This window comes from Vigna umbellata, chromosome 2, assembly GCF_029865625.1.
Source record: "Vigna umbellata cultivar VRB3 chromosome 2, Vumbellata_1.0, whole genome shotgun sequence".
Lineage (NCBI taxonomy): Eukaryota > Viridiplantae > Streptophyta > Magnoliopsida > Fabales > Fabaceae > Vigna > Vigna umbellata.
The window spans coordinates 1,265,238-1,288,915 of record NC_142166.1 but is presented as its reverse complement, the minus strand read 5'-3'; the positions used below and the strand labels follow the sequence as shown (position 1 = coordinate 1,288,915).

Genomic DNA, 23,678 nt, shown 5'->3' with positions numbered 1-23,678 from the left:
CAAATAAAATGATTAAATCTAAATATAAATATGACTAGTTTCTAAAGTGATTATTCCTGCACATTTTCTTCTTTTCTGCACCTCCAAAATTATATATATATTTTTTAACTTTTATTAAATTAATTTTTTTACTTTTTTTCTTTTTTTTCTTCAAAAGTTCCAAATACATTTTTTTTAACGGATTTTCGAAAGCGGTTCAAGAAAGGAAGAAAGGTAAAAAGTCATGAACCGTGATTCAAAATAAGTTTATTCCTTAAACATATTTCGAGTTTAAGAAAAAAACGTATTAAATTTAAAATAACAAAAAAAATTTAAAATAATAAATAATAGATTTTGAAAATTCAAAATAAAACAAACAAAACAAAATTAACAAATTTAACAAAATTTTAAATAAAAATAACAAAAAATGAAACGTTAAATTTTTTGTTAAAAAAATTTTCTGTTTTGATTTTTTTTATTTTGAATTTTTAAAATTTATTATTTATTATTTTTATTTATTTTTGGTTATTTTTTATTTTAAAGTATATGTCAAAATATGTTTAAAAAATAAATGTGTTTACGTATTACAAGAAACTAACTTTCGAAAGATACTGAGGTTGTTGATTTTCGAAAGTTGGTTAAAAACGAAAAGTATTTGAAACTTAACTGACTTTTGTATCTAGAATCTTAATCCCGATTAAGAAATAAAAGAAGTACAATGAAACCAGAAGGAAGAGAAGAGAAAAGTAAAAAGAAAATTAATTTAATAAAAAATTAAAGTTTATATATGTAATTTTGGAGATACAAAAGGAAAAAAAGGAAGTGCAGGAGAATCAATGTATAGTAAATTATACTATTTTTAATTCAAAACCTTACCATTAATTTGTGATTTTGATATCACTAATAATTTCTTTTAACAAAAATTAGCTGATAGATATTACATTAATGACACATAATATTTAAGATATGTTCAATTTTCTAATTTTTATTTAATTTAAGACTTATTTAATTTAAGACTTAGACTTATTTAAATTCTTACCATAATTATTAATGACAAATAGACGAAAATAAATAATTTTTTAGTGTTTTCTTGTTAAGTACTTAGTGTAGAATATTTTATAATTACTTTTACAATTTTAAAAGATGTTTTTTTTAATTGTAATAAAGTGGAGTTTGCTTTTCCTTATTTTAAGAGGCTGCTGCTCAAGCTTTTAATTTGTATAACATAACATTGTATTTCATGTCCATTAGCATACATTGACTTGAGAAAGGATAGACTGATCTGATATAACTTCATACAGGAGGTGAAAGTACAATTTGTGTAATTTATAACACTATATATAAACAAAAGCTGCGGCCTCCAAAACGCCAGCATATCATCATCTCCACGAGCCTTCCTTTGCCAATTAGTCAGTACAATATTAGCTTCATACAGAATGTGAGCCAGAGACGTCCCAATTCTTATACTACCAATGCTGAAAATCTGAAATTGTATTTGCAAAGAGGTGAAAGTACTTGCTTGTTCATTGATCAGTCTTTGAGCATCCATACAACTTTAATTCCATTTTTCTGATTTTTTTTTCATCCAAGCTAGTTTTAGAAGTGACTAGACATCGAACAAGAAAGCCATGTACATATGAGCCACACTCATGCTTGAGCAGACTGCCAAAACTATTAGGGAAAACCTAAGTTTCACAACTACTAAAGATAATTTTATTTATGATATCCTTCTTATGGTTCATTGAACTTCAATGTCGATATTGGCTGTTTTTGTTCGAATATTCTTCATGGTTCAAACCTGAGAGCATTAGCAGTTTTACCTCTTGTTGGGCAGTTTTCATTCGTAATATTCAAAACTGCTTCTAGTAGCCTTGACAAATTTGAGGGAGACATGCTACCTGAGCACTTGTTAATAATACCTTTGAACCATTTCATTCAGCTGCTGTGACTATTACCTGAACATATCATGCTTTTCTTCATCAGATAGAGACTTTCTCAACAATTTTGATTTAACTTTGGTGCCAGGCAAGGCTTCCTCAACCAGCAGAAACGTGTTCTCAGACTTGACAATTCCAACTCCAGAAATACAAGCAACTGTAACACTCGCATCATCTCCAAGTGTACATTCAGATTTAGATTCTTCGGCATTATTACAACTTCAGCTGCCCTTTTATCATCAAGGACAAGAGGTGTGTGTATGCAAAATTCTCAGATAAACACAATGTCTCAGACAAAATTCTGCCAAGGTTTCATCACATTCAACAACTGATTCCACGTAAGGTGGTGATAGAAACTAGTTTAGAGAGTCATACAAACTGTTTTCACCGTCAGATATAGTAAGCAAAGACTATGTTCAAGTTTCGAAAAGGTCACTTGGGATTGCAATTGCTAACCCTCTTCATATACTCTTGTTTTCTTCCTCGTAGAAAAAAGGAACTATGTCTTCCAGCATAAATATTAGTGTTTTGGATCCAATAAGCCATCAAAATTATCAACAAGCCTTAAAACAGTTGAATGAAAGTTGAGTTCAAGGGAATCCTCATGCTAGAAATCCAGTTAGAATATATGAAAGTGTAGAGTTATGCTTGCACATACAGATGATATGAAATATTTTACAATCTGGTTTAGAAAAAAAATGAAAAGAAAATTCCATGAAATAGCAAAAATAACATTTTGAAAGGCCCTGAGGCTTAAAGCATAGTATATTATATAAAACAATCAAAATAATTGTAAGAGATTATAAGTGGTGGAGATCCCACATTCACTAAAGATAGTTAAATTATAATATATAAGTAGATACAAACTTCATCTTACACAACGATTTTGTAAGGTTGAGTTAAACTTAAAATTTACTTTATAAGATTATCTATCAATATTTGAAGGGTTTGTTATGCTATCTATTCATTTAAGATATTGAGTCCTCATTATGAGAATGTGTTTTGAAGATCCTATATTAACTAAAGAAATGACTAAATTATAATATACAAGTTAGAGTAAATCTTAAGTTACAAACTGATTTTGTAAGGTTAAATTCAGTTTAGAGTAGAATTTTTAAGAACAAGTAAACTTTTTATATAAAAAAAATCAAAGTTACAACATAGAACATGGCAAATTGGCAATAAAAGTAAAATAAAACGTAGTATCTATCTCACTCAACAATATGAACAGAACATGATAGCACATAAGCCAACTCTTTTCAAGATACTAATGTTTTGAACGAAATCATGGTCAAAACAGTGAATACAATTATGCAAATTTTAGCAGAAGATAACTCACCTTCAAGCGGTAAAAGTGTTCATTGCTTGAAAGATTCCATTGATTAAAGTTAAGAAACAATAAAAAAGAGAGGGATGAGAACAAAATAGGACAATACAATGTGGGAAAACATGGGATGATTTGAGTAGAAAATGGTGCAAGAAGAAGTAAATTGAACAAGAAGGCAAAAAGAAGATAAAGACAAATGGCAAGTGTATGCCCCCGGTAAATGTTATGTACATAAACAATTGCTTCCAAATAGCATCAAGACAACATAACGATAGATAGCAATATTATCAACAAAAGAAATCTTAACACGCAGAAAATAGACAGCCCTCTATATTTAAAAAAAAAAAATGCAAGGGATTTTAGGAACAAAGAGCAAGCAAAGCATGCATTAAAATCAAGAGACAACTTATCAAAACAAAACTTGGATACATTGCAAGGAGCTATTAGTTCTTATCTTTTTTAGATAACCTTTTTAAACCCTTCCAGACGGCTGGACCTTGAGGATGCACGTTCACAAAGTACTTTTCAAAGCGTTTATCATTGGATGCAACTATGGTACTCAAGGTTAACGTAGGATTTATGGCATTCCTCTCCTTCAGCCATGCATACATTGAAAGTCTTTCAACAATTTTGTCCAAATCATGGCAAAAGTATGTTGGAAATCCCACGAGACATTCTAGTGGGTAATCTAAAACATCTTTTAAGAAATCAATTTTCCTTTTAATTACAGTTTTGTTCTGGCTTAGAATCATAGGAGCTCGTTTTATCATTTCGATCGCACTATTATAGTCCAAACCAGCTTCTACCAGGCAATCAAACCTCTCTTGTAATTGATCACCTCTACCTCTGAACATTCTTAATGCTCTTGCCATCTCTTCAGAGTTTTCAGTATATCCCAATTTCAGCAAGAAAGTTCTTTTTTCCAAATAGTTTCGTGGGTCATGACTATCTACCTTTCCATCGCTCTTCTGTTGCTGCTTTGATGAAAAACTAATTAGCTTCAATGGATCATCCTTTATGATTTGATACAAATCAGCTTTTCCAACTTTTAACTCCTGACAGACAGTTTTATGACCTTTCAAGGAACATGTACTCAAGAGATGCACGTGCTTAGAGAAAATGTGAGAAATGTCATCTTTTCCCATTCCAATAGCACACAAAAAGCCAATCACTTTCAACATATTTTTCGCACACTTATATGACAAGATATTGGGATACTCCACAAAATAAGAATAAATCACATTTATCTCAACACCAATTTTAACCAATCGACCAAAAAATAAGTACACCTTCTTCCCAATACCTTCCAAAAACAGTTTCGGGTTTCCCCTAAACAAATTGTGGATCCGTTTCTCAGAATAACCCACTTTATGAAGAAACTGCAATGTATCAAGCATTCTTTTCCAACTATATGTCCTTGAACAAGACAAGTAATTCACCATCAAATCACTTTCAATCCCTATTCTCTTCATCCACTCAAGCACAGCAACTAATTCATAATTGACATCACCAACCAAAAGCAAAGGACAGCAAACAACAAGCTTCACAACATTTGATCTACTCAAACCCAAATTCTCATAGCCTTGCAACTTTGACTCCAACAAACCACCGGCATACCCAAAAATTTCTTTTGCCTCTTTATAGAACCTCCCCATTCTATTCCTTGGCACCCCGTAGTTACACAAAACATGGAAATTATGAAGCAACACGTGATCATCAGCCAAGAAAATCATGTCATGGGGGAGAAACAAATGCAACTCGGAAAGGCCAATTCCCAAACTCTCGAAAAACGGTTCAAACTCGTTGATGGGGTTGTACCTGAAGAACTTCCGTAACGATCGTGGAGCGTCATCTTTCTCGTCAATCATGGACACCAATGATTCAACAAAACGAGGCGAGTTCTTGCTGATGTACTCCGCGTCGGAGAAGGTGTAGCCGCGCGTGAAATGCAGGTAATCCATTAGAGCGCGTTGAAGTTCAGTCCTCAAGAGGCGAGAGACCCGTTTGATGGAACGTGGCAAGAGAACCGAACTCGGTGGAGGAAAATCGGGAACTGGATTTGACTCTGAAGCAAGAAAGCATCGAACTTTGAGGGAAATGAAAAATGGGTTTTTTCGTGGAAGGGGTCTTGGAGGCATGGCCCGGTGGGAAGGAAAGAAGCCACTTGAAATCAGCAGGGAAATCATTTGAAAGAACTATTAGTTATGAGTTGAAACACTAAAGAGGGAAGAACGTGAAGGAATGGATTCTGACTATAATTTTTATTATTATTATTATTACTTTTGCTCACAATATTTCTTGTTTTGGACTTTCAGACTAAATAAATGTGAATTAAAATATTTCAATGAGTGCTTATTAAATTATTTTTAAATTAAAATAGACTTGAATTTGATTAAAATTAATTTTGAAGTGAAGTGAATTATGTTTAAATGTTTTTGATATAGAAACAAGTCAATAGTAAAAATTGTTACAATTTTTTTCTCCGTCCCAAAAATTATTTAAATTTCTTCAATTAAAAGTTAAACTTACACTCATAATTAATTATTTAACATAACATTAACCTCTGGACAATAACTTATAAGAGAGTATTTTACAAAGAATCTGAATTATTTTGTGTTAAAAATATAATATTTTGATAGAAATTTAGGGAAAATAGTATAATTCCATAAATTTATAAAAATTGATTTAATTGTTTAAAATAGAAGCATTTTAAATTTCCCAAAAACAATAAATTTTAAAATTTTCATATATTTTTTCAGTCGTTTCTTCTCTATCTTTTCCCTGCTTTTTTTTTTTATAATTCTGTATATCTTTTTTCTCTATTCGCACTTTATGCTCTCTCTTGTAGCATTTTGTTAGTTCTTTCTTTCTTTCTTTCTGTTTTTCTCTACTCTCTTCTTTCTATTATCTGATATTAATATAAAAAATTAGATTTTAAAACTATTAAATATTTAAATTTTGACTAATACATATTTTATAAAAAGCAGTTTTAATAAATATTTTAAAATATAAATCTAGCACGTACAAAAATTAGTTACTGTATTTAAATAAAATATATAAATTTATTTATATTAAATAAATATTAAAAAAATTTCTTCCCCAACACATATAAAGTGTCAACATTTTCTTAAATATTTTAATCTAATTTTGAAAAAAATCGAGGAATTTAAACTGATGTTCTACAAATGCAAACTTTGGGCTTGTATAGAATTTTTGCTCCATGAACTGGGCCGGTCGTGGTTGGGTCACAGCGAGTCACGCAGAGCTGAAACCAAAAGTCCATCAAGTCCAAACGCACCCATCACGCTAACACCCTCCACACAAACACACACTCCAAGCGCACGTTAGCAGTCTCCGCCATCTTCGCCACCGCGCTAGCGCCGTCGATGGAGTCTCTCTTCGACAATATCAACGTCCGCGACCTTCTCTCGGCGCAGGACCTCTCGGACCCAACCTCCCCTCTATCAGCGCCCGATCTGCACCTCCTGATCCAGCGCCTCGAGTCGCAGTCCCTCCAGATCCGCTCTCAGGTCCAGTCCTACCTCGTCTCACACCGTGAAGACTTCGCGCGCCTCTTCTCTCTCTGCAACGATGCCGTTTCGCAGACTCGCGAGGTCTCCGACGACGTCGCCGCCATTATCCGACTCCTCTCCGACCGACCGATCGATGCCGAGGTGCGCGAGGTTGTGTCGGAAATGAAGGTGAAGAAAGAGGAGCTAAAGGTGAAGAAGGAGCTCCTAGGGCTGGTTGGAACCGTTGTGGGGTTGAACAAGAGGTTAGAAAGTGTGAAGGAAGCGTTGAGGAGTGGAAGGTTCGAATTTGCAGCACAAGGGTTGAAGGAGTTGAAAGTGGCGTTGAGGATTGACGAGAAGGATGATAGGGAGCCTTTGGTGTATGGTTTGTTGAGGAAGGAGTGGTCTCAGTGCTTTGAAGAGGTACTGCTCTGCTTCCTTGCAATTTTTTATGGCTTGATTTGGTGCATTAGGTTGATGGTTATGTGTTAATACGTCGTGCTTTGAGTGTATTTTTCGTGTGCCAATTGAGGTGAAGCCTTTCAGTATGTGGAAAATGAAATAGGTTTTTGTAAGTGAAGATTTGAGTTGCATTGACAATCTAGTGTGGAAACAATGGAAATCAGGGTGATCTCGGGGGGGAATGTGCAATAAACAAAAACTAGATTCCTGGATTTATACATTATTTGCTCTTCGTATTGCCTCCCAAATAAAGGCTAAGTACTCAGTTATATGGAAACAACATGCAGTAAGAAGTTATAAGTTATGCCAAGTACATTTCAGTCGGAAGTCTTCAACTAAACATAATGATGGTAATGGTTAATGCATTTTCCCTGGATGACTACCTCATATTTGCTTTGAAGATGATAGCTGAGTTTTATTTTCATTGATATATTCCACAATAGAATCAATTGTGTGATTTGTGCCATAGTAATGATGTTTGGGTCGTTTGTGATTTTTATTGAGTTTGTGATTGTTTTTAGAGGAATTCGATTTGGGTTTGTAGATTCAAGAGGTCCTTGTGAAATATATGGAAAAAGCTGTACGATTTGATGCGGAGTTGAATCAAGTTGAGGTCAAGTATCAGTTAGAAGTTGAGAATGTGAACAGGATTCAGTTTCAAACAGTACTGGAGGCAATGGATGTAAGTTAATTCGTTATAATTTTAACTCTCTATTTGCGATCTTCTATTGTGTTCCGATTGTACTATTTGTTCTTCCTCTTATTTATTTCATTTTTAGGTTGTTAGTATTCTAGAGTATGGGCTTGCTAAAGTTGCTGATTTGATGATCAAATATGTTATTACTCCATTTATAAATCATGGACAACCTCTTTCATTTTTAGAGGAATTGCATCAAGAATCAGCTGTCCTGAAGATAGTTGCATCACCAGATATTAAGGTGCGTGTGATGTGCTAGGGTCATGGAATATTGTTACTTAGTTGCATTTGTTATTGGTTTATTCATGGACAGCATTCACAATTTTTAAGTTGAACTTATATTGATTAGATCAGGAAGCATTTTCATTTAACTGATATTAATCTTATTTTCATTTTTCAGTGTGAATATTTAGATGGAGAGTTTCTCTATTCGGGGATTCTGCTATTTATCAAATTTATTTACAGAAGTATTTGCCTCCAGAAGAGTTCTTGGATGCAATGTTTTGGACGGTTGACATGGCCAAGGATATCAGAGCTAATAATATCTAGTTTTCTCTCAAAGGTTTGCCCTTCATCCCTATGCTGTTAGAACCAAAGACCTTATCTAAGCATTGTGTGCTTTGAAACGAGTCTAAGGATGTGATAAATACCATTTTATTGATTTCAAATGAAATTGAAATGAATGCTGCTATTGCCTTGTAATATGCTAGTGCACATGATCTATGTCATCCCTAAGAACAAAAATGAGGTTATTCATATCCCTGTCTATCTTCTGATCTAGAATGATTACTTGGTGGTTAGTTGTAGTGTCTGAAAGTCAGGTGAGGAAGTGTGTCTTTAATAATTTGCAGATAGTGTGACTCGAGATCTCTGATTTCAGGTTGTCCCAACTGATGCATCAAAACTTCCTGACTTTCAGAAGATTATCATCCGTACATCTGAATTTGAGGCAGCTTTGAAAGAGCTTATGTACATTTCATCTGACAATGATAACAGGCTGAGCAATTTTGCTGAAAATGTTGAGGTTCACTTTGCATTTAAGAAAAAGACAGAGATCTTGGCTAAAACTAGAAATCTGCTTCTAGAATGTGACTTTTCAATTCCTCAAGTGAGTTTCCAGACTGGGAAAATTCTTCTTTTTCTATTTTGATTTGTAATTATTTATGAAGAAGGTTGCTGCAGGAGTATACAAGGGATGGTTCTATTTGGAAGAATGATGAAACGTCTGTTCAGTCATCCAGCCATGTTGTAAATTTACTTTTCTTATCAGAGAGGTGTCTAGTATCCAAAGCAGCCAAAGAATTGATGGGACTAATTCATCAGACACTGCAGGTATACCATCCATAAAAATAGAAGTATCTAATTGTTGAAGTGTAATGTTTCATTTTTATTATTATTTATGTATGGGAACCCAACTTTAGGGTTAGGCTTTAAGGCAGTGCCTTGACCTTTTGTATGTATGCTCCTTTGTACTCTATAAAGACAGTAGTAAAATTTTAACAGTGTAAGAAGTACATACTGTTTTACTTCATTCAAGTTCTTCAAGTATAATGATGACTCTATGCAGCATATTTTGTTTGAAATATAAACTCTGGACTTCTGTTATATATATATCATTTCGATCACTAGAGCTCCTATATAGCAAAAGCAACGTTTTTTTGTCTATTCCCGTATCTTATCTTTATTACTAGAGGATATCAAAACTCTGCTTATTGTATTGATTCAGTTTTCTCAGTATAAATAAACCTTCCATGTTGTTCCAGAAGCACATGGGTATAGATGAATGCCTCTCTTTGCTATAGTTTAGCAGTTTCTAAATTGAAGTATATGGGAGCAATATTACAAAATGGTGCAGATATCGCTGAAGATGTCACACTATAATGGCTAGGTGGTAGGGGGTGTTTAATTTTTGATGATAGAGAGGAAATAACTTGGATGTATTAATTGAAGATGTTATACCACAGGTTTGTAAGATTAATTATGTATAATGAAATGATGGGAAAATTACTAAGAGATGTCACATACAAGATTCAAATTGAGTGGTTAAAATGAAGAAACATGTCATGGGTGGTTTTATTGGTGAAAATACCTATCAAGCTCAAAGGGAAGTTTGCGTCATACTGCTGAACAACTATATTGTATGAGTGTTTGGCTTTAAAGGGAACTAGGGTGTAAAAATATTAAAATTTTAAGATGGATGTATGATCACATAGGATATAGAATGGTTATATATAAGGAGATAATGGTGTGAGTTCTGACTGAAAGACGTCAAGGGTGGGTTTATTGGTGGAAATACCTATCAAGCTCAAGGGAAGTTTTGTTATACTGCTGACCAACTATATTCTGAGTGTTTAGCTTTAAAGAGATAAACTACAAAAAGTGGGAGTAACAAAAATAAGAATGTCAAGATGAATATTTGATCACAGAAAAGGAAAGGAGACAAAATGATTATATAACGTGATATTGGTGACTTCCGACTGAAAGATGGCAGAAAAATGGTTAAAGTAGTTAGACACATGGAAAGAAGGGCAGTGGAGGCACCAATTAAGAGAATAGATAGCATGGATCTTAGTCCTGTGAAATAGGGAGGGGGAAACCAAAAAAGACTTTGGGAAAAGTTATTAAATGCAATGGATGAATAACATTTTTGAGAATTTAGTTTTTAACCAACCCAAATGGCACAGTTTAATCTATAAGCCAAACTCACCTCACCTTTTGAGATAAAGCTATTGTTGATGTTGTCTATAGCATTGAAGTTACTCTGTCCTGGCTAAAATTGATTTTAGTTTTGAACATGGTGATCGGAGTGCATTTTTTTTCTTCTTCTTTCATGTTACTAATAATGTGGTGACAATTGTTTGATTATTGAACTGAACCAATACCCTTAATTTAGTTAACATTCTCTTAAATTTTTTCAGTTTATTTACTTACAAGAATTTTTATATTAGTAGTGAAGCTGATCTTTGCAACAAAAATTGTTCAGGATGTTTGTCTATCATCTACAAGAGTTGCTTTGGAATTTTATCAGACAGCTAGAGATGCCATACTCCTTTATGAAGTAGTTGTCCCTGTAAAGGTTAGTCCATTTATAGCAGCGCAGCACATTTTAGTATTTCTTTCATGGAGTAAACTTATGAGTGAATCTAATGAATGATTGGCAGTTTATTGTCAATAGCACTATTAATTCTAGAGTAACGCCCTTTTGTACTAATGTGTATACCTTTCCTGATCTTTGGCTGAGATAACCTATAATTGGCATCCTATACTTATGTGGAGAATTTATCTTCTTTATGCAGTTGTTGTCCTTGTCAAAGTTACCACCGGGTGTTACTTGTCTGTGTATACTTTCATCTTACAGTAATAACTTCTGTTTTTAATTTTGTGAAGCTAGAGAGGCAGCTCAATGGCATTAATCAAGTAGCTGTTTTGTTGCATAATGACTGTCTTTATCTCTCCCAGGAGATACTTGGGTTTGCATTTGAGGTAAACACCTTTAATAGATAAGGATGAAGTAAATTCGTAAGATTTAAGTAATTTACTATTGTTTAACCAAAAAATCAGCTTTTATTTTAACTTTAGTTTGTAGTATTTGCTTAAAACGTAACTGTGACTCCTCAAATGAAAAATTCAAGACAATCATACCATGTAAACCTTCTCAATTTTATACGTTTATTGTTTTTTCTTTGCACCTCATGCATTTGTTTGCTTTTCTCAGTATCGGACAGACTTTCCTAGTTCCATTAAGGAGCATGCTGTGTTTGTTGATTTGGCTCCAAGATTTCAGCTGTTGGCAGAAGAAATACTGCAGAAACAAGTTCACCTTGTTATTTATAATTTGAAGGAGGTACTGTTGTAATTAAAATGCTTGAAGCATGCATGATATAATTGACACTTGCATTACTGACCTAGTGCTTCCCCATATTTGCCTGTTTATAGGCTATAGATGGTGCTGATGGGTTTCAAAATACTCACCAGATGCAACAATTTGAGTCAGCTAAATTTAGTATAGAGCAGGTAATTTCCTTGTATTCATAATGTGTCTGTCTAGAACACTTTACAATTTGTTATACCTTATATCTTTTATTCCCCTTTTTCCTCCCCTGTATCCAGAACATGTGGTGGATTTGTTACCATGGATTTCTAGTATTAGTTGATGTCTTTTTAGTTTCACAAATGACATGAAACTGCATGTACTTGATTAGGTTGTTTTCATTCTGGAAAAAATACATATCATATGGGAGCCACTTTTGCTGCCTTCAACCTACAGGAAAAGCATGTGTACTGTCTTAGAGTCAGTTTTCTCAAGAATTGCTAGAGATATACTTCTGTTAGACGACATAGCTGCAGAGGAGACTTTACAGGTAGAATTTATACCATAAGTCAACTAATTAATGCTTGTAGTAGCACTATTCTAATTCATTAGTTGGTCTTAAGCATTATTTCACTCATATTTTCAGCTTCAAAGACTTGTTCATCTAATGCTGGAAAACCTATCCTCATTATTGGAGTCTTTGTCCCCAGGGGGGCAGACTTTGCAAGAGTTCCCTGCACAGTCTCCTGAAGATTTAATCCCATCCTTGCGTAAAATCCGGAAACTATCAGGTATGATGTAGAATCTTCTCAATTATTTCCTTAAAACACAGATTGAATTGTCATCAACTCACTATCTGTTAACAGCTAATCTCCTCATCTTTCATTTTACCTCAGAATTATTAGATATGCCTTTAAAATCCATTACATCATCTTGGGAGAATAAAGAATTACTCTCTTGTGGCTTTACAGTAACTGAGGTATTATTTGATTATTGATGTCTTTATTTTTTGGTCTTCTTGGGACAATATATTTTATTTCCTCCATTTCTTTTAATTATTTTAAAACTGATCTTGGATTGTGATTTTATGTCAATGCTTCTGTTAGGGAGTTAATTGTATATAGGAGGAGGGGTAAAGTCACAGAGTCTAACTGCCAAGGCAGTTAGGAATAGTTTCTGTTAGTGCTGTTAGTGAGTGATATAAAAGGGGGGATTAGTGGTTGGTGGAGTTTAGTTTTGGAGTGTTATTGTTTCACGGGAACTCTTGTAGTTCTTTGGAGGGAGGTTAAGCTCTCGGGTTACGTTGTAACACCATTCTTGTTGATTCTTTTCAATAAAAGGAGGCTGTATAATTCAGAGAATTTGTCTTTGTGTGTTCTCGAGTGTTTTTCCATAGGTTCTTGATCACAAGAACCTATCAGCTTCAATCAAAATGTAGATGCTGAAAGAAGTTTTTGGTTCCAAAAATTAAACTTCAAACCTCCTTTTTATTGGACGAAGCGCCTCTGAAATTCTAATATTCATCTAATTAAAAGTGAATCACGATGTTGACTTACTAAAATTAATGGACGAATGCAACCTTGCTTACTTTAAATACATTCTCATTTTTTATAAGCTTTATCCCATTTGTCACCCAGAGATCACTGTGTATATGAATTTGATGAGCCTCGTTATTTTACCAATTTTTTCTTTATTTTCCTGTGGTTGAATTTTTGTTCCTCCTCTATCCATATCAAAAACACTTTTTTTCAAAGAGAAAAAATTGTGGATCATATTGCTACTACAGGAAATAAGAACATGTTTGAGTGGGTTGTTTCATATGACTGACTTGTATGTTTTGTTCCATAAAAAATTATGTTAAATGGCCTGATCTGATATCTTTTCCTTTGTCTTGTTCATGTTTTGGAATTTTGGAACTATGTATAATAACCGTATTTGATGAGAGTCTGGAAGGTTTCTTATGTTGATTGTTGACCTTTTTGGTAGGTGGAAGATTTCATAAAAGCTATATTTACAGACTCGCCTTTAAGAAAAGCATGTTTATGGAGGATACAAAATGCGAGCTTTTAGGATTCATCTAACTTCGTGCTGAATCTATAAATCACGAAGAAAACACTGGAGTTTGAGATTTAGAGATGATCGATCACCTTGGTAAAAAAGGCATGCTGGAGTTTGAGCTGCCACTCCAAATACTACGGGTACCAGAAAGTGCATTTGAAGCAGATTCGTGCTGATAAATTCTGATGAGGAGGCTTCCTGATAAAGATTTTGTTGACAAAAGTGTACGCTGTACGAGTGATAGTCTTTCTTTTTACATTTTTATTCCTTTTTCGTTTAAAGCGATGTAGGGAGGGGGTTGTGCAGACTTGTGCCTCGTTTCTCTTGTAGAGAATCCTAATTGGTATCAATAGGAATCACTGGTATGAATCCAATAGTAGATACCTGCATGTAATGCTACTACTTCAAGATAGATTCAGTGAGACCATTTTTAGATGCACATAGAGTAAACGATTATCGCTCAGATGTTGGAAATATAATTATTTTTCAGGTGTTGTGATTCGCATTATTACGTCATAAATAGTTACCTACATGGTGGTCATGCAACTATTGGATTGTATCGACCTCAAATGTAATAGAAATGATTTGATTTTATATTTAAATTCAATCCAAAGCACTATGAAATACTGGCAAGTTGAATTGGGCTAGTTTTTTTTATATCAATGCTCTCATGTTGAGATTTCGGAAGAAAAAATATGCTTTTGATACTTGATACGTTATTTCTCATTCTCCCATTTAGGAAATAAGACATGATTGAGGTTTTCAGAGTCTTTTGGTCGAGCTTAATATTTGGTCAATGAGAAGACAACTTTTCATTATAAGTTAAAACCTAGTCATTGAATTATGTGAAATATTAATAGATTTCACTGGGGATGCAAGTGGGGAAATCGTATCCGGGACTGTTTCAGGGAAATCAGAGAGAAATGAAACTAAGGAAAATTTTAGTACTGAAATCTGAAGATGTAAGAGTGAAATCTAACCAACTATACAATACTGCTGTCAAATAGAGATATAGAGGTAAGAGTGAAAGTAATAGCTCTAACTAGTACTAATTGTACATTAACCGCTAATTTCCACATACAAATATAGTCAAAGATCATTTAAACTCTAAATTTTTATTTTATTCAAACAAATTCAACACATCAAGAAACTTACAGCAACACTATACATTGCTCAGTCACAACACATCCACCTTGATCAATAAAACTTAAGTAGACACAAACTCTCAACAGTATGTAACACGCATGTTTTCAACATAATATTTAATTGTAATTTTTATACATATCTCAAATTGTCAACGAGATTCAATCCCGTGTAACTGTTCTACATTTTTGTTTTATTTGTTATTATATTTAATTGATATATATTTGGATACCTGTTTTTAAAGATTTGTAATTATATCTCAATGATCCACTACACCTAAGATTTATATATCTCAATGACATCACTCTTTCAATAGCTAATGATTTTGATTAGAGTTTATGTCTAAATATTTATACTTTAATTTAAATTAGTTAGTTTTAAGAGTTTTTTTATGTTTCAATTTTTAAAATACTACTTAAATTGAGAGAAATATATTAGGTATTTAGGAAGTTAACATTGAGAGCCTTTGTATGTTATTTTTTATTACATTTTTTCTTTATATACATAAAGAGAGAGACCCTTTGTATGTTATTTTTTATTACATTTTTTCTTTATATATATAAAGAGAGAGAGAGTCTTAAAAAAATTGTTTAAACTTCTCCTTATAATAAATCTCTTCTTCTAGAATACATTTTCTAAACATAACCAACAGAGTAGTATATAAATCATCAAAGATCATTTGTTATAAACGTTGTACCTGTTAGCTCAATGCTTATTGATAGGTAAAATAAAAACATCGCTGACATTTTCCCTGGATAAATATCAGTACCACTGAACATTTCAAAATCCTCATAAGATCACACATCACTAGACTGGTCTTTAACTTGTAACATGGTAAAACAGAACAGTGATCACAATCATCATGAGAAACATATTGCCTGTAACGTAAAAATCAGTGGTTGAAAATTTTAATTTGCCATAATTTCCTTCTCAATTGATCATAGCTCGTCCTTGCTTGAAGCATCCCCCATTAATTCTTCAAGTGAAAATTCATCCTCCTCAATTATTTCTCCATCTTTTCCATCCCATGGTTCTGTCTTTACAATGGCCGGAGTGCTTTGCAGGGGCAAATTCCCTTTGCCTCCACGTCCAGCATCTTTCACAAATTGTCTGCAGAAAATAGATAACTAATGTTCAAGAGCTTGTTCATCTCAATAGTTTGTTTAGTATTTAGCATAAAGTTAGAAGGAATAAACTTACATAATTTGGTCAAGTTCAAAAGCACTCTTGAGAGGAGCATAAACAGCTTTCTTAAGGTTAAGGGCTACTAAAGCTGGATAACCATATCCACCAACACCCACTTGCTTCTCAAGATCCAGCTGCTTCCCTGCAGCTACCCAGACATAGCTGTGCTCAAAGACACAAAAATTCAATTAAAAAGAATTCGCCAACAAAGATTTATTAAAAATACACATAAATAAAGCATTTGCAACACCGACAGAATCAAACAATATTACGATGTAGAGATTAACACGTGAAGTGATATTAGAGGATGGAAGCAAAGCAAAAATGTTTTTTTAACTTGCCTGTATGGACTTCTTTTAAACTTTTCTGCAACTGATAATAGTTGCTGAAGATATCTGTTCCTTCCCTCAGCCTTGGAATCCAAAATGTCAGGAAGGAATGCAACAAAACAGATTGCGGCAGAACCACATTTCTCTTCCAAAACATCCTACAGAGAAGGTTCATGTTAATTATCACTTAACACATGCTTTTGTGAATAATTGAAATCATTTAACAGAATACACACACACATGTTAAATTAAATGTTTCACAATCAGTGCCCTTAGGTCACTCTTCCTTAGCAAGATCGATTATCTTATTATCCTCTTTTTCAAACCAATGCACACTAATTAGGCAGGAGAGAAAATGCTTACTGGACTGTGTATCTCTGTCACTTCTGGAGGAGCAACATTTGTTTCCAGCTGCTCTAATGCAAATGATTCAATAGCTGCGGCGGTCCTTGCACCTTCATAAGGAATAGGACTATCTTTATCAGCACCAAATACCAAGATTGTTGGGAATCCTTGGACTTTGAACCTGCTCATCAGTGACTGGTAAAAAAATTTCCTATCAGAACAATATAAACTAAAGTGCGTAATAAAACAATATAAAATAAGACAGCAATGAGAGTCTTACGCTTAACAAGAATACATAAAAAAATAAAAAATAAAAATAAAAAACTATGCAATGACCATCTTGATCACAGGCATAATAGTTTTGAACAGTTCTTACAATCTATTTAGAAGTATAACAGTACCTTTTCGGCATCACAGTCAACATGGCCCAGTTTAACCTTTCCTTTCAAATTATTGGATGCTTTCTTCCACTCAGGAGCCAACTTTTTACAATGTCCACACCTTTGGGAAATAAAAGAGGATAAATGTTATTAGAGCTACACGTCTGAAATGTCAACATGAGAATACTTAAGATTTCAGAACACAAACAGCACTTACCAAGGTGCAAAAAATTCCACAATCCAGAGTTCTTTGCTCTTGAGGACCAATTCATCAAAGTTTCCAGAGTTTAATTCTACTGAAGAACTGGTTTCTGTCTTTTCATTTGAACCCCCTGTTGCTTTTCCACTTAACCGCTCCTTCAAAAGAGCCTTTACCTGTACATGAGATATAAAATAAGGAGGCAATACTTCAGAGTAAAGGTATACTATTTACTGATTTCTTTTTCTAAAATAAATACTGCATATTTGAAACACGACAAAATTATTTAGCATTGAGTAACTAGTCACAAAAATTAATTAGTGAGTTTGCTTGTGATAGTCTGCGAAGTATGACTTTGTTTATTTATCAAACATCAGTCAATAAATCATGCAAATCATGAATTAAAACAAAACTGAATGAGTTGTTTTTTTATAGACCTGTACTTACAAGTAGTCACATAACGCTCACCTAATAATACATTCAAACCTTTCTCTGCTTAGGGTTTTTACACTAGAAAAGTGGTGTGTACACGTAATTTTAGTTAAATTTGCTCAACTTTTAACTGGTTCCTTTGGGGGGGGTGTGAAAATAACGGATGCAAATTCCAACGAACCTGTTGAAGTGCAAATTCAGCAATTGGTTTGACATCTCTGGCTCCTTGGTAATCAACCGGTGGCTTTCCTGGAGCAAACACTTTTATAGTTGGAAATCCTCTGATTCCATATTCCTGTGGGGAATCAAGAAAAAATCATGCACACACACGTGCGCAAATGTGAATAAAGGTCCAACATAAAGTTATAAAAACAAACTAAGAAACAGGCAAACGTTGTAAACCATAATTCAAAATCTACAAGTAAAAATCTCATGCGTAGACAGCTGATGTTATGAAGCAAGAGGCAAAGAAAGAATCTCCAAGGAGATATTCTATCTTGTACGGGTACTATATTCTTTGGTTGCTTTGCACAAAAAAAGAGTTTGGTGCTAGATCCAACAGCAAGGAATGTTGATATACAATAGTTCTTGAATGTTGATATTCCACAAAACAAACAAGTAATCTAAAATGGTCCAAATGATTAGGTCCAATTCAATTAATAACATTCAATTGTTCCAAACATACAGTTCCAAGAGCTCAAATAAGTACGCATAACAACCCATTGTTTCGCATCCTGCCTGGTCCACATAAAGGAAATTCCAGTGTACATTAACATAAAAGTCAAGCATATAATACAGCACCTTCATATTTCAGAAAGGCTGATTGCAAAAACCAAAGAACATCATAGTCTTCATTTAACAGATTTCAAGATTTCATTACATCTAAAAATAGTATCATTAATAAACAAATGCACAATACACAACCTGAGCCAAAGACGAGTGAGCATCAGCATCAAGTGCTGCCACAGTAACCACACCCTTCAACACAGTAGCTGCCTTCTCCCATATCGGAGTCAGAGCCTGACAGTGTCCACACCATGGAGCAAAGAATTCAACGAGAACAACTCCATTTGAATTCAGAACCTGCCATGAACCTTGATTTCAGCCATCAAAACTACAACCACATCGCAACGCCACAAATATCCATGTACATGCCCAGATAGATTTCAAGAACAAAGATACAAAATTTAACGTTTCTACAAAATACCAATTTGGGAAAATGGCAAATACGGTGAGATCACGAAATGGGGCACTGGGAAAGAGTTCGAGATTTAAACATGATTCACCTTGGACTTGAAGTTGGAGGGTGTGAGTTGAAGCACGGGCGAGGATGCTCCATAGAGTGCGTAGGAAGGGGCAAGGTTAAAGATGATTAGCAAAAGAGGAAATGAAACGAAAAATGGTGTTCGAAATTGAGACATTGGTACTGTCTTTCTCTCACTCTATGCACTCTGAATCTACGCAAGGAAGAAAGAACCCTTCTTAGTTTGTTTTGTCTGTTCGAGTACTTTCTATTGCTACGTGTGTCCGCCAATTATATACTTACACGTCAGACACTCGTGTTGGCAAATCAATTTTATTTCTTCGTTTCAAAGTCCAAATAACGAATTTGATTAATGTTCAGAAATATTCTCTTTTTTTATGATAAAAGTAAAAGTTTAATGTCTCATTATGTCCCTATTTTTGTTCAGAATTTCAAATAGGTTCCTTTATTTTCTGGCGTCTCAATTGGGTCCTTATTTTTGTTAATTTGATGCAAATAAATCCTTTCTGTCAATTTCATCAAACGGCGTTAATGAATGTGTGACGTGGCCTGAGGACAGTATTGACACGTGTAAGGCCACGTCACACATTCATTAACGCCGTTTGATGAAATTGACAGAAAGGATTTATTTGCAAAAAATAAGGACCCAATTGAGACGCCAAAAAATAAAGGGACCTATTTCTTCAAATTCTGAACAAAAATAGGCACCTATTGAGACATTAAACCTAAAAGTAAATTGCTTTTAGACAGAAGATTGGTATATAATTATAATATAAAATAAAACAATCTTCAAAGGAAGTGAATTCAATTTGAATTTTAACATATTTTAACAAATTAAAAAAAAAAACAATGTGATGCTATTCCATCAAGATTTTTGGTCATTGTAAAAATCTTTAAAAAGCATTTCTTCAAGACTATAAGTTTTTAAAATAGCAAAAAAAATAAATAGTATTCAATAAAAAATTTAAAAAGACTATTTAATATTAAAAACCCCACTAATTTTAATGTATTATTATCTTGTATTTAAATTTGTATAACATAAACAATTTATCAGTTTCGTCCATGAGTTTAGCTTCATCCTTTGAGAATTACGTCAAAAATAATGTCTCAATGTAATATATTTGTGATACCTAATTAAATAATAAACACTTATATTGAATAAATATGTATAACCTTTTGGTTATTTATAACTCGTTATTTTTCAGTATATAAGTTATATAAAAATTAATGGAAAATAAAATTAATACTTAAATATACTTTTAATTGACATAAAAATGTATTTTAATTATATAATATTTACTTTTAATTTTTAAAAATATTTTCTAAATATGTTAGATTTTACATGTGTTACTTAATTTCTATAGGAAGCAAAGAGTTAAAATGTTGTAATACTATAACATACTAAAGTAATATTATAGGACTTTCCTTTAATAATACCATATTCTGTAAAATTACATGTGACATTTCTGTGCTATTCAATTCTATGATGTAGAGACAGGTAATGATAAAATTCTATAGGATGTATTATTCACTAGATATCACTGGAGCCTAAAGAAAGATATAAGAGGTTCATAGACATCTCGATAAGCATTTTCACCCATAACATAATCTGCATGTGCATAATCATTTCTGTACTGCACTACAAGCTTATCTGGATGATGATCTTTAAGAATTTCCAGCAGACGTTGCACATCCTTAACATCAGAAAGAGCATCAGCGCCTCCATAACTCAGGAAGAGAGGAAGCTCATTTGGAATTCTTGTCATGTCGTATGCAGGGGGAGTGGGTTGTCCATAGTGTTTTATGTTCTCATCTTGATTCTGGTAATCAAACATTGAAGTGGTTCCTTCTCTGATCACTGATATTCCCATATGATTAAGATTCATCACCACTCATGAAAGAAAAAAGTACTCTTACTAACAGCTGATTCCAGTCAAATTTTCAAAATCTCTGCTAAAACTAAAGCTTACTTTTTTATCATGAAGTATAGGATATAATGGTATTTAAATCAGGAAAATAGAACGAACCACTTACTCTGAGATAGATGGATCATGTTCTTTGTTGCTGTTGACTGAGGCTCGTGATCCAAAAAAACATTTACAATGGAAGGGTTGAGGCAGCAATTTGGGCCTGAAAGCATATCAGTGTTGTCAATGAAGGAAAACAAGTGTAAGTTTTGGAGGTTGAATAATAGCTGAATAAGAACATGAATGCCACCTGTGAAAGAGGTCAACAAGTTGGTGCAATCAATGCCTGTGTTATTGCACAAGTCCTTTAGAAACTTTATAACAGAGACCCTATTCAGACATGAGAAAAATGAAGTGATATAAGCCTTCATACGATTGGAGTCATAACATTAGTCATAAACTAGCTTACTTCCCAATTTCATTCTCCAAAGTTACATTCATTACCATGTCTTACCAAATTTTTTGTAACAAATTAGTTCCTCCATTTAAAACATTGCTGAATTAGTCCTGCAAAGATTTAATTCTCTAAAGATTTAATCTGTCACCAAATCAATCTATCAGAGACTTAAAATATCAGCATATTGGTCCTTTTGAATAAACTAAGTGGTGAAAGAACACTCTTTATGGTCAAACTTGGTGATGATATATTAAGCATTTGAAAGAATGTTTCGGAGTCAAAATCTTTGAAGGGCTAAAGTGGTGACAGAAAGACTAATGTGAGGATGCATATAACTTTGGAGGATCAAATTCGTGGTTTCTTAAATTATAGTTAAACTTTTCATTCAATGGTAAACACAGTTTAACATCAGGATGACTTCTGGATCCGATCTTATTCTACCCACTAAGAATTTGAGAAATGTCTGCATATTACATTCTTACAACATTAAAGTTAGAACTACGAGGAACCAACATTGCAGCCTTCTTATTCTTATAACTACAGTGCAAAGAAATGAATGATAATGAATAATAGACAATAAGAATTGCATACCCTCTCATATTAAATTCAAAGACTCCAAAGTTGTACAGTGACTGTAAAGAGGAAAACACAGATTTTCATTGTCAATCATTTGAATTGTAAAAGGAATTTTTTCTTTTCACAGACAATAAAATCATTCTTATGACTAATACCTCTGCAATGAAGTTTTCAGCTGCATTTTTAGCAAGGGGTGAAGTCATCTGACCAACATAAGCAATTGGGCTAAGCAAGGCAGCAGATCTCAATATGTTCAGTAACTGGTCTTGGGAAAAAGCAGCCAATGCAATCAAAGTTCCCTACAGAGGAATTCAACACTCTACACTCAGCATCACATGAAGAGGTCAAAAACAAGAACGGTGCAGTTTTTGAAGAGTAGAATGTGAAATTCACCTGTGAGTGACCAACATAGTGCAGTTTTTGTCCAGTTAGATCATGCACATACTTGACTGTGGCTGGAAGATCATATGCAACTAATTCATCCCATGACCAATTCCAGTAATCCTAAAGAATAAAACTGATATGACCAATAGAACCAAACAAATTGCCGACCACAGAAATGCATCAACATTTTAGTAGACAAAACTAACCGAGCTATTAGTAGGTAAAGTTATATGTTGCCGGCTATATTTGGTTCCACGAGTGTTAGCAACCCAAACATCAAACCCATTATCCGCCAAAAGAAATGCAAGAGACTGCTTTGAAGGTAGTAATAACCATGTTATGCCATCCTGCAACCAAAGCACCACATTAATTGCCAACATCAACAACAAAATCTATGATATATAGTTGCTTATAAAACTCTTAATAACCATGAAAAGCCCATGCTGTAGAAGAACAGGTGGCCCCCTTAATTCTCCCACTTTAATTCTTGGCATGTTAAGAATATAACCATCTTGTGTTGTCACCTAAAATATTACACAATAAGCGAGTTAGTAGCTAGTAGGTGTTCTAAATCTTGTTGATTTCTGAGCAGAAACAGAAACAGATGCAAGCACAGTACATACCAAGTGTTCTTCGCAAGTGTAGGCTTGTGTTTTCACCATAGATGAGCAAATACCATCAGTGGGGGATGATGACAATGTTGCAGTAGTGGTGGTGAGTGGTGAGAGTTTTCTTCCAGTTGCAAGAGTTAAACCCCAGAAGAGAATCACAAGGATTGGTGAGAGTGATGTGTTGGCCATGTTCTGTTTCCTGGTACATTAATCTTTCCAATCCAGACATTATTTATACACGCAGAAAACAGGAAAAAATAATAGTTGCAAGGTATTCACATGAAGGGTTTTAAACCACCTTTTTTGTCAACAGTGGTTTAAACAAAAGCATATGTGGGGTCTACCAAGGACCCACTATTAAATTATATGAAATTTTGGACTTTGTTGCCACGCTTCTTTTACTATGCCAGAAATTTGTGGATGGTTTTTCACTGCAGAGGCCACTCCTGACCAGACCTATGTGTCGCATACAAAAAGCCAAAACATGTGCTTAGAACAAAATATTATGTAATTCTTACTAATGTATTGTACCACAAAGCAAAAACCAGTTACCAAACTACCATGGAATTAACATATGCGTTCATACTTAGGCCTGAATCAACATATTAAACTTAATTAATAAGAATCCAATATTTTTCAAGTTAGAAGAAAAATATTTAAAATTTTAATTGAAATATAACAAA

The 23,678-nt window shown here is 33.6% G+C and overlaps 4 protein-coding genes across 4 annotated transcripts; 1 reads left to right on the top strand and 3 right to left on the bottom strand.

The window, feature by feature from the left end:
- Positions 1-3,631: 3,631 nt before the first annotated feature.
- On the bottom strand, positions 3,632-5,453 carry LOC148203132 (transcription termination factor MTEF18, mitochondrial-like). The gene has a single exon (XM_088106253.1). The coding sequence runs from the start codon at positions 5,427-5,429 to the stop codon at positions 3,687-3,689; it is 1,743 nt and encodes a 580-aa protein (XP_087962379.1). The 5' UTR covers positions 5,430-5,453; the 3' UTR covers positions 3,632-3,686.
- Positions 5,454-6,434: 981 nt separating this feature from the next.
- Positions 6,435-14,288, top strand: LOC124845902 (centromere/kinetochore protein zw10 homolog). The gene is made up of 14 exons (XM_088105683.1): positions 6,435-7,178; positions 7,762-7,899; positions 7,997-8,155; positions 8,315-8,476; positions 8,795-9,022; positions 9,097-9,246; positions 10,898-10,990; positions 11,302-11,397; positions 11,630-11,758; positions 11,851-11,928; positions 12,117-12,275; positions 12,372-12,516; positions 12,622-12,704; positions 13,712-14,288. The coding sequence occupies exons 1-14, from the start codon at positions 6,630-6,632 to the stop codon at positions 13,793-13,795; spliced, it is 2,253 nt and encodes a 750-aa protein (XP_087961809.1). The 5' UTR covers positions 6,435-6,629; the 3' UTR covers positions 13,796-14,288.
- Positions 14,289-15,587: 1,299 nt separating this feature from the next.
- Positions 15,588-19,277, bottom strand: LOC148203131 (protein disulfide isomerase-like 2-3). The gene is made up of 9 exons (XM_088105998.1): positions 19,083-19,277; positions 18,721-18,879; positions 17,978-18,091; positions 17,383-17,540; positions 17,187-17,286; positions 16,804-16,980; positions 16,453-16,598; positions 16,127-16,273; positions 15,588-16,036 (listed from the first exon to the last, which is right to left on the bottom strand). The coding sequence occupies exons 1-9, from the start codon at positions 19,215-19,217 to the stop codon at positions 15,865-15,867; spliced, it is 1,308 nt and encodes a 435-aa protein (XP_087962124.1). The 5' UTR covers positions 19,218-19,277; the 3' UTR covers positions 15,588-15,864.
- A 1,182-nt stretch (positions 19,278-20,459) lies between these two features.
- LOC124827230 (triacylglycerol lipase 2-like) lies at positions 20,460-23,214 on the bottom strand. Its single transcript, XM_088105682.1, has 9 exons — positions 23,008-23,214; positions 22,813-22,908; positions 22,591-22,731; positions 22,394-22,504; positions 22,156-22,299; positions 22,016-22,056; positions 21,278-21,357; positions 21,095-21,190; positions 20,460-20,918 (listed from the first exon to the last, which is right to left on the bottom strand). The coding sequence occupies exons 1-9, from the start codon at positions 23,182-23,184 to the stop codon at positions 20,599-20,601; spliced, it is 1,206 nt and encodes a 401-aa protein (XP_087961808.1). The 5' UTR covers positions 23,185-23,214; the 3' UTR covers positions 20,460-20,598.
- Between the last annotated feature and the right edge of the window lie 464 nt (positions 23,215-23,678).

What these genes read in the sequence shown, in the direction of transcription:
- LOC148203132 (XM_088106253.1), bottom strand. Translation starts at nt 5,429, where the DNA reads ATGATTTCCCTGCTGATTTCAAGTGGCTTCTTTCCTTCCCACCGGGCC.
- LOC124845902 (XM_088105683.1), top strand. Translation starts at nt 6,630, where the DNA reads ATGGAGTCTCTCTTCGACAATATCAACGTCCGCGACCTTCTCTCGGCG. An exon ending in GGTCTCAGTGCTTTGAAGAG is followed by an intron (nt 7,179 to 7,761) that starts GTACTGCTCTGC and finishes TTGGGTTTGTAG; the next exon opens with ATTCAAGAGGTCCTTGTGAA. An exon ending in TACTTGGGTTTGCATTTGAG is followed by an intron (nt 11,398 to 11,629) that starts GTAAACACCTTT and finishes TGCTTTTCTCAG; the next exon opens with TATCGGACAGACTTTCCTAG.
- LOC148203131 (XM_088105998.1), bottom strand. Translation starts at nt 19,217, where the DNA reads ATGTCTCAATTTCGAACACCATTTTTCGTTTCATTTCCTCTTTTGCTA. An exon ending in CTGAATTTGCACTTCAACAG is followed by an intron (nt 17,541 to 17,977) that starts GTTCGTTGGAAT and finishes TCTCATGTACAG; the next exon opens with GTAAAGGCTCTTTTGAAGGA. An exon ending in TTTAAAAGAAGTCCATACAG is followed by an intron (nt 16,274 to 16,452) that starts GCAAGTTAAAAA and finishes CTTTGAGCACAG; the next exon opens with CTATGTCTGGGTAGCTGCAG.
- LOC124827230 (XM_088105682.1), bottom strand. Translation starts at nt 23,184, where the DNA reads ATGGCCAACACATCACTCTCACCAATCCTTGTGATTCTCTTCTGGGGT. An exon ending in ACACTTGCGAAGAACACTTG is followed by an intron (nt 22,909 to 23,007) that starts GTATGTACTGTG and finishes GTAATATTTTAG; the next exon opens with GTGACAACACAAGATGGTTA. An exon ending in CATGATCCATCTATCTCAGA is followed by an intron (nt 20,919 to 21,094) that starts GTAAGTGGTTCG and finishes TGGGAATATCAG; the next exon opens with TGATCAGAGAAGGAACCACT.